We start from the raw sequence: 9,319 nt of genomic DNA, 5'->3' as shown, positions 1-9,319 counted from the left end.
TCGTTATTATAGTAAACTACAATCTCATGCTTAAAAAAAAAAGAAAAAAAAAGAAAAGAAAGTAAACTCCAATCTAACGGTATGGAGTTTCTTTTGTTCCTTTTATGATCCCAACTGTTTATTTCGATATACAAATGGATTATCACTTGACGATAATTAAGAATCAAGAACAAGAACTCAATTATGTTTAGGAAAACCGGTCATCCCTGTTCTATAAAACTTCATGCATTCCAGGAGGTCCCAGGTTCGAGCCTATAATAGTGTAATATTGCAGATATTCACATGGAAAATAGAGTTAGTTTGCTCTCCTTGTGATACAATCTCAGCCCCATCCCTTTCGGCTCTTTTGACTAGGTAATTCATAAGCTCGTTGGTAGGCCAGCACAACAACCAATCCAAATAATTAATGTAATATTTTTTATCCAATAATAAATTTTCTTCTAACAATAACAAATTTTTATGTCGGAGTTGAGGATTGTGTTGGTAATATTCTTAAGTGGCCAATTAAAAACCTAACCAATTTTTGTTTAAATATATAGTAAGATTTTTGCATGACTCCCTAATTACTGCTGTCCCACTAAAACAAGATACTTATGATCATGATGACGCTGCCAACTTGTAATCTAGATCGTCAAATGAGTAGGACCATTCCTAACAAGATTTGGACAATCTTGAAGCAGATTGTTTTATTCCTTTTCAATTACATAGTTAATCAACCGGTCCCAGAGTTATAATCCCGAAAGTGACATTATCCATTCATAAAAAGTCTGCCAAAACAAAAGTAACACAAAAACTTTCAATAAAAACAAAATTTTGATACCAATTTTTAGTTTTATCGTAAAATTTAATGAAACCAATTTTAAAATTTGGGATTTTTAAATTAAATTTTAAAATTTGAAGTTTTTATATCAATTTAATTTAAAATGAGTTCTAATGAATCCCAATATTTGAGTAAAGTTTTTGTCACCTTCTGTTTTTATGTATAGTTTTGCTAATCAAATAATTAACATGGCTATATATATCATATAAAAGCGTGTAAAAAGGAAGAAATACATATGACCCCAGACCACGTTCATGAGGTCAAGACGAGAGAGAGAGAGAGTTTATGTCTACCTGTCTTCCTCAGCGCCTGTCTGTCTCTCTTCTGTTCTTCTTCTTTTGCCTTTATAAATTTATGTTTTCTTTTTCCAACATGTTGCAATCTCTCCTCTCACATTCTCACCTTATAAAACTTTTTCTCTCTAATCTTTCCCACCCCCTTCTACATACAACACATATCATCATCTGATGATCTGTTCTGGTAATTCAGTTAACCAAGTTCTCTCCACTATTCCATATATCTCAATTTTACAAGATACATGTGTAGTTAACTAGCTAGCAAGGGTAGTTTTCCTGTAAGATATCATCATATACATATATAGAGTGAGATATTCGTGTTTGATTATTGCTAAGTAAGAGATGACAATGAGTCCTATCATCAACAACATCGTTGGACAGTTTGGAGATACAACATTAACAAAAGTATTTGTTGGTGGATTAGCATGGGAAACACAGAAAGAAGCTGTGAGAGAACATTTTGAGAAATATGGTGATATCTTAGAAGCTGTTATCATTTCTGATAAAATTACTGGTCGATCCAAGGGTTACGGCTTCGTAAGTTTCTTAATTTACCTGCATTATCATGACACTACATTACAGTTATAATTTATTTTCTTTTTTTGGCCGTAACACTATCTCCATATATATGTATTCTTCTTAATTGTGGTGCGTATACTGTGTTATTTTGTGCAGGTCACCTTTAAGGAGCCAGAATCAGCTAAGAATGCTTGTGCAGATGCCACACCGGTCATCAACGGACGTCGAGCAAATTGTAATCTGGCTTCACTCGGTGCACGACGACCTCGCTCAACTCCAGCTACTCCTCCTCCGGTTATATCGCCACAAGGTATGAACATGATCTGCCGTAGTTGTCTTCTTCTTCTTCTTCTTCTTCTAACATTACGTAATCGCACAATTGGATCTGATTTTGTCGTCACTTAGGATCTAACGCTGGACCGAGATCCACGTCAGCAGCACCAGCGAATCGGATACAGTGGTATTACCCAACCGGTACTCCGGCTACACCTTATCATCACCAACACGCTGTTCCTTATCATCCTTATGCGTGAGTTTCTCAAGACTGGTTCTTTTAACCAGTTCCGGTCTGATATGTCTATCTTCAAAGCTCCTACATATTGTTAATCTTCACTTTTAACGGTTTGGATGCAATTTGGATATATCTTTCAGGTACTCTCCAGCTTACATCGCTGCCGATTACAACCCGGTAAGACTTTTTTTTTTTTATCTGATGGCCTAAATTGTGGGTCCAGTTATGTTTTAGACGGTTGATAGTGATGATACTGTGGTTGGTCATTAAAAACAGAAAGCAGGGTCCTACGTGAATGGGCATTTCTCTCAGGTGTATCCAGGAGGACATGGTATAGTGAGTGCAAACACAATGATGCCTGTTTACCCATACTATCAGTACCACCACCAAACACAAATGGGAGTTCCTGCTGCTCACATGTATCCTTCCGCGACAGCAGCTTCAATCCCAACTATCATCTCTAAGCCTCCTTCCATGGCTCCTAGTTCAGGTAATAATACTACATCTTATTATATCAAAATTCTCCGCAAACATAAAAACAAAGCTATCTGTTATAGCTGGCAGTGTCTCCTGTATTATTCATGATGACCACATTTTACACTTAAAGCTTCCCAGAAACAGAAAGCAATGTCCCGCATCCTAGCCACACTTTTGGGTCCCAAAATTGTCTTGGATCTTGACCATTGTTCTTTATCTCTTGGACAAAAATAAATAGCTTGTCGTTGTCAAAAATCACAAAGCTCTAAACGCTTCGTCCGAAGAACCTTCAAATTCAAGTGATCAGTTGTATGATATTTTTTAACAATACACTGATATGTACAATAGTTTGTTTGGCTGTGGAATAGGTAGAGTACCTGCAGGATGCAGGTGAAAATTTAGAGAGACAGCATATGTGGAAGCAAATAACATAAGGCGGGAGGATTTGATCAGGATAACAACAATATTATGTGATGATCCGGGGTTCCTCACCCATTATTTTTCTATCATTTTTTTCTTTTTCCTTTTTGGATTTTTTTTAGGGATTTGTTAAGATTCATTACTTTCTCTAACTCTGCATCTCAAACCGAGAAGCATTTAGAAAGAAAACAGGAAGAACAAAAAGAAAAAAAAATGTAACAGAAGTCTTTTCTTGTTTACCCATGTTATTTAATGGTTAACCTTTACAGGCTTCGTTTATGTTCGTTTCTATTATTCTTCTGCCTATAAAATTTAAAATTGAGCCTGAAACATCAACCTACTTCAAACTGATACATTTTCTGACAGTGAATGAGCCCAGCTAAGAGATACATTTTCTGACAAGGCACATTTCTCTGGTTTCCAGTGGAACAGTAAAGACTTTCTAGTAGCTGTTTCCTACATAGCTTGGTAAGTGTTCATAATAAACAAGATACGGTTTTATTGAATACAAGGAGGATACAAACTCTAAATAGAAATGCATAAACTGACCTACTGGTTCTTAGAGCAACGCCTCTAGTCTGGTAAATATGCCGCGTGATGATGTACAGCAGTATGTCTGTGCAAGGATTCTTAAACATGGTTTCCACTTGAGCCACATCACAACACTTCTTCTCCTTGTGTAAAACGCAATCTAGTTGCGTCATGAGAGACCAACCATTCGAGTGTCGAGTTATGATAGGTTTATCTGGTTTCGCTCCTTCACCTGATTTCTTATAGAGTACAGTCGAAGAAAACGACATGTTTTATGAAAGATTACTAGAGCTAATACAACTGCCAAGACAGAAACCTACAGTGTAGGAATCAACACAAAATCTAATAATTTTAGCAAATATATAACATCCATCAGCATAAATTAGCTAATGTTGCAGTCTCTGGAATTATTAGTAAATCCCCCTTCAGAAGAGGCATCATCATCTGCAAATCCTAAGATGCGAGTCTCTCCTTCATCTTCTTCGTCACTCTCAAGATCAGATCTAGTGTATCGCCTATCAATATAGGTTAAGGGTTGCCTTCTCTGTAACCTCAACACATGCATTATAACATCAGGGGTTAGTGTTATACGTGAACGATCTTCTCTGCCCTGCTTGTTAGCCTCCATTATCAGCCAAGAGAAATCCTACCATAAGGAAACAGCAAGGAAGGCATATGCAGAAGATTTCTGTTGAGGAAATTAACAATACAAACCTCTTTTACATTTTCAGGAAGTGGACTACGGTCGCTAGCCATTGGAACCCAGATTTTTACATTTTTTTCTATTCCACTTGTGGCAAGTACAGGCAGAAATGGATGGCTCACAAGACAATTTACAATGTGTTTGTCACCAACCATCAAGCGCACGAGTTCACCACTCTTCTTCCAGATGAATATATGACCACAATCTGATCCACTTACTACGTACTCATCACTGTGACCGAAAAAACTCACTCCTTTAACTGTCTGTGAATTCCGATGCCCCGAGTACACTTGTGATCGGTCAAGTCTTTTTAAATTCTCAGGTGAAACTGAATGAGGATTTGAGCCCAATCCCATGTTCTTCTGAAACAGGTACACAAGCTCATCATTGTAGGAAACAAGCAGCTCACTGCTGTTAGAGTAAGCCAACCCAGTGATGTGAATGTTATCAGTTCCGAGTAGATCTGGAGGACAGAAGGCTTTTACTAGACTGTCCGAAGAACTTGATTCCTGTTGGTAGCTTCTAATGTCATACACACGTGCATAACCATCATAACCTCCTACTGCAAAATAAGTTGGATTTCTTGGGTCGATTACAATCGCGTTTAACCGTATGATGCCAGGCCTCTTATTTTCTTTAAGTGAAGAGCAAGCAAAAAGCTTGGCAGAAGAACAACTTCGTAGGTCGAACTGAAAAATTTACGTGCATAATGAAATCCTCATAGCAACTGGGGCAACAATTATCCAAAGGGAAACAGATACAGTATATATAATATATTAGTAGGAGTACACCTACTTGTTGTACAAACCCATCCTCACCGCAGCTATAGAATATGTGAGGACTTCCTGGTTCTATGGCAAGGTTATGTACACTGCCTTGATGCTTTCCTAGCCTTTTGGTTTCAACCTCCCCATTTTCCCGGACCTGACCGAGCCTGACCTGTTGAAGCCAAAATGTTTAGCGCGTGCATCTTGTAGGATGAGACACACACAGACAAAGACACTCATCTGATTGTACATAAAGTCAGACCTCCACCCCAAAATTCAGCTCAGTTCCTTTGATGGCATACTCATTTTCAGTGTCTTTCTCAACCAATAGGTGAAAGTGCCCACAAAAAAGAACACTCAAGCAGACTATCCAGGTTCATAAAAATGAGACATTCACTAGTTTAGAATCAGATGCCTAAAATATAACACCACCTAATCTTTATAAAAGGTGGAACTATTAGACTGACCGGCCAAGCATTAAAGATTACAGAATGAACAAATAAACAGACCATATCCAAACTAAATTACTTTCAAAGTTAAGCCTGTGAGCACTATAGGAGGTTATATTAAAAAATCATACCTGGCCATCAGCAGCAGAGGTGATAACTGTTCTATCATCAGTAAACGGCATAATTCTGGCCTGGAATATATTGTCTGAATGTCCAGAAGAATATGCCAACCTTTTGCTCTTTGCAGCCCAGTCCCAAAAAATAACTTGTGTGTCGTCAGAACCTGACACAATAAAATCACCTGTAGAGTTGAAATGCACTGTATTTACACAACCATCGTGAGCATTTAACTTCCCATATAGATCAATCTGCTCCACAATAGCCTGATCCACGAAACAGAAATTCAGATACAAGGGTAACACAAAACGGGGCTTGTGAAAATCCCTAATTTTATTGAATTTCATTAACCCAAAAATGGAAATAAGAGAAAAATATACCTCTGAACCAGTGATTCTGTGAGCAAAACTTCTCGACTGAGATAAACCGATTTCTCTTTGATATATTTCTGAAAACCCACTTCGAGTAATTTTCGAACGAGACTCCATATTCACCTAATTCACAAGTTCTTATAATCTACAGAGTAATTTAGTTCCGATGAGAGGGATAGAAGTCAGTGTTACGAATTAAAAGCTTGTAGCTCTCAACAAATGTGAGCTTTTAATTAAAAAAAAGGGAAAATTAAGAAAGTAACCAGCTTTCTACCCCCTAATTAATAAACCGGCCAATTTTTTTTTAGGTCTTATACTCCTTCCGTTCTCTTTTAATTGGCTAGTTTTTATAAATAAAAATTTCAAAAAAATAGGCCAGTTTCCTAATTGGGAAAGTTAAAAGTTATTTTAATTTTTGGGAACACTTTTCTCTTAACTTTTTTTGATGATAAGTGTCATGTGGACCATTTCACTTTAATTCTTTTGCTAACAAGTGTCATGGGGACCATTTCATGTCACTTCTTTTATTGACAAGTGTCATGAGGACCACTTTCAATGATTAATTCTCTTAATTTTCTTAAATTTCGCTAAAAACAAAACTGGCCTATTAAAAAAGAACGGAGGGAGTATAAAACAGCCAAACTGTTAGTTTTCACGTCTGGGCACACCAGAATAGTCAGCAAAAGTTGATTTAGTCAATAAATCCCCTAAAATTACCACTATACCCTGCGAAAAGAGCATCGTTTAATTAGAACTCCCGTTATTCATCTCTTCAGCTCCTTTCTGCATCTTTTCTTCTTCAACCATAAAAGAAATAAGAGCAATTCCATTCAACACGAATATGAAGATTAGGTTAGAGTTCGATATAAATTTGGTACGAATTTATCAAGATTTTTGACATATATATCAACCTAAAAATCAGTTCACAGTGGTGATGTTGCTGCCGATAATTGAGAAGACTTTTTGAGGAGAATTTAAAGTGATTTTGTGTCATAGTTTGATTAGGAAGAATGGGTCTGCAGCGAATTCGAATTGATATGGAGTATGCATCATTGGGTATGAATCAGTTGACTGATTTAAGTAATAAAAAAATCTAGGATTTGAGCTTTGTTTGGAGTACATTAATGGAGATTTGGTGAAGATTCGGAAGAACATGTTACTGTTTCACAAAGAAGAAGATGAATACGTGATTTCAACTTGGGTTTCCTGTTACATCTTAGGGTTTGTGATTTAGGTTCAATTGGGTTTAGTAGGCGTGGTTTCAAATTGGGGAGAACAAGTTGATTTCAGTTTGGGTCTAATGTTGTGAATTTATGATTTGGGTATTATTTTTTTTTGGTGGTGGATGGAAATTTTTAAAACCCCTATTTTGATTGATGTTAATTTTTCTTGATTGATGTTAGTAATTGAAAGAGTTTCACGAAGAAATGAAGAAGATGAATACTGAGTCAGCGAGTTGACTCAACAACGATTCGTAACACTAACCGGACCTAGTGACCCTATGAGGGGTCTAGATGACATTTTCTAACGTAGATAACTGACACGTGATCACTAACCTGCTGTTACCCGTTTTTTAGAAAAACGGGACGGAAAAAGTCCAACCCGACCATTTTATATAATGATTCGAGAAAACGGCCACTTTCGAAAATATAATTGAAAAAGTTGGTCACTTTAGAAAAAAGCCCTAAAAAAAACTTCAGGGTGACCCGACGACTAAGCGTCGGTTTAAGTTAGTTTAAGGGTGGCTTTGGTTGGGTCCAAATCTAATCAATCCTCCATGGTTATGCTTTGTCTTATAGATTGGCGGATCCAGATTGTGCTTATTTTAGATTGGTTAATCATGCTCATCCTTAATCTTGTACTCCTTAACTGGGCATTATCTTACTCTCATTTCTGCAAATATTTTTGTTCTGATTTCCGAGGAAGTTCATGAGCTTCTGGATACGGGATGCCCAAAAATTTGGAGGATATTTTAAGCTTTCATATGATAGTGAAAACTTAAGTATCCAAATCTTGATAATATCACTATTTTGTTTGGAATACACTTGACGGCCGTAGCATTGCCGATAGTACTTTTGACCTCTGAGAGGGCTAATTTGGCCTTAAGCTCGGGTAAGCCCCTCATGTCCACCACCTAGAATTTTCATTTACAAATTTTCTTTGGATGACTTAGTCTTCAGGTCTCTTTATTTTATGGATTTTACCATAGATTTGTCGTATTTAAATCTCAGTGCTGTTTCATGGTAGGTATTTATGTTCGAGTAGACGTGGAAATAAGTTAACAGGTGTAACAGGAAGAAATCAAGTTGCAGCTGCAATGGGTATCTATGATCCACAAACAACTTGTTTTAGCAGCAAAATATAAAATATCTAAAATACTAATTTTCCTTTCAGTATTCTGAAATGGGTTCCTCAATCTTTTCATGCAACCAAATCACTTCTTGGATTGGTAAAATGAAATATAATATGGTGACACATTCTTAGCTTCTCTGTAGAGTCAAGGAAGTTTTTTTATAGAATATCAGATCATTATTGCCCCATTCCGATCAAGAAAATGAGTTGTTCCATCCATTATTTAAGTGATGCACACCCTAGCCTCATCGATAACAGATATTTCCTTTTTTTTCTACCATCTTTTTTTCTTTTCCTTCCGCGATCAGTCCCAGTCCTATACTTGGTATTGATTTTTTTTTCTCCTGCATACTTGGTATTATAATTTTTTTTCGGTGGAATTTGATTTCATATATGAAATTCCTACTGTACTTTTTTTTTTTGCTAGAAAATTCCTACTGTGCTTGCTGACATATGTATAGATACTCTCTGTGCCAAAATTCAAGAACAATGATGCAGGTGGGCAATCAAGTGACTTTGCATATCAGTCGCGCAGAGAGGCAGTGATAGTTCCGGTAGGCTTTCGAACTCCACGTCTCTGCTTAAGATGACCTTTTGGTTGGTAGGATCGTATGTCTCTCTTGCATCAAGAATCATAACCAAGGAATATATACTTGGCACTACTCTCATCATTCCATTGATCTCCAACAACACCTTAATAGGCAGGGTTGCACAAAACCGAACCACAACCATGAACTGAACCGAAACCTATGCATTATTAACCGAACCGAACTGAAATGAAACCGAATCCAATGATTTAGGTTTCAGTTGTCAGTCTCAGATAACCGACAGATTCGGTTTCAGTTATGGGTTCTCCTTAAAACCGAACCGATATACCATCGGTTAACCGACTAGTATTGGCCGTAGGATTAAAACATATGCTAGCCGTAGATCCTTAATATAATTTAACCCTAAAACTATTCTTACTTACGGCCTCGCCTCGTTTT

At 36.9% G+C, this 9,319-nt stretch overlaps 2 protein-coding genes across 3 annotated transcripts; one reads left to right on the top strand and one right to left on the bottom strand.

Annotated features, from left to right (window-relative positions):
* Positions 1-1,153: 1,153 nt before the first annotated feature.
* LOC113298562 (probable RNA-binding protein ARP1) lies at positions 1,154-3,322 on the top strand. Of its 2 annotated transcripts, none has more exons than XM_026547332.1 (6): positions 1,154-1,653; positions 1,792-1,945; positions 2,041-2,164; positions 2,287-2,323; positions 2,423-2,636; positions 2,992-3,322. In XM_026547332.1, exons 1-6 carry the CDS (start codon positions 1,459-1,461, stop codon positions 3,015-3,017), a joined length of 750 nt encoding a protein of 249 aa, XP_026403117.1. In that variant the 5' UTR covers positions 1,154-1,458; the 3' UTR covers positions 3,018-3,322. The 2 variants fall into 2 exon arrangements, with proteins under 2 accessions (XP_026403117.1, XP_026403118.1); XM_026547333.1 differs by having other exon boundaries at positions 1,157-1,653; positions 2,972-3,322.
* A 208-nt stretch (positions 3,323-3,530) lies between these two features.
* On the bottom strand, positions 3,531-6,206 carry LOC113298561 (DDB1- and CUL4-associated factor 8-like). Its single transcript, XM_026547329.1, has 5 exons — positions 5,991-6,206; positions 5,625-5,876; positions 5,073-5,216; positions 4,289-4,966; positions 3,531-4,205 (listed from the first exon to the last, which is right to left on the bottom strand). Exons 1-5 carry the CDS (start codon positions 6,096-6,098, stop codon positions 3,957-3,959), a joined length of 1,431 nt encoding a protein of 476 aa, XP_026403114.1. The 5' UTR covers positions 6,099-6,206; the 3' UTR covers positions 3,531-3,956.
* Between the last annotated feature and the right edge of the window lie 3,113 nt (positions 6,207-9,319).

This window comes from Papaver somniferum, chromosome 7, assembly GCF_003573695.1.
Source record: "Papaver somniferum cultivar HN1 chromosome 7, ASM357369v1, whole genome shotgun sequence".
Classification (NCBI taxonomy): domain Eukaryota; kingdom Viridiplantae; phylum Streptophyta; class Magnoliopsida; order Ranunculales; family Papaveraceae; genus Papaver; species Papaver somniferum.
This window is presented reverse-complemented; position numbering and strand designations above follow the sequence as displayed.

Bases quoted from the DNA above. Each gene is read 5' to 3' on its own strand.
- LOC113298562 (XM_026547332.1), top strand. From the start codon at position 1,459: ATGACAATGAGTCCTATCATCAACAACATCGTTGGACAGTTTGGAGAT. The intron at 2,324-2,422 runs GTAAGACTTTTT...CATTAAAAACAG, and splicing joins TCGCTGCCGATTACAACCCG to AAAGCAGGGTCCTACGTGAA. The intron at 2,637-2,991 runs GTAATAATACTA...GCTGTGGAATAG, and splicing joins TTCCATGGCTCCTAGTTCAG to GTAGAGTACCTGCAGGATGC.
- LOC113298561 (XM_026547329.1), bottom strand. From the start codon at position 6,098: ATGGAGTCTCGTTCGAAAATTACTCGAAGTGGGTTTTCAGAAATATAT. The intron at 4,967-5,072 runs GTAGGTGTACTC...TAAATTTTTCAG, and splicing joins AGGATGGGTTTGTACAACAA to TTCGACCTACGAAGTTGTTC. The intron at 4,206-4,288 runs GTTTGTATTGTT...TTCTCTTGGCTG, and splicing joins TTCCTGAAAATGTAAAAGAG to ATAATGGAGGCTAACAAGCA.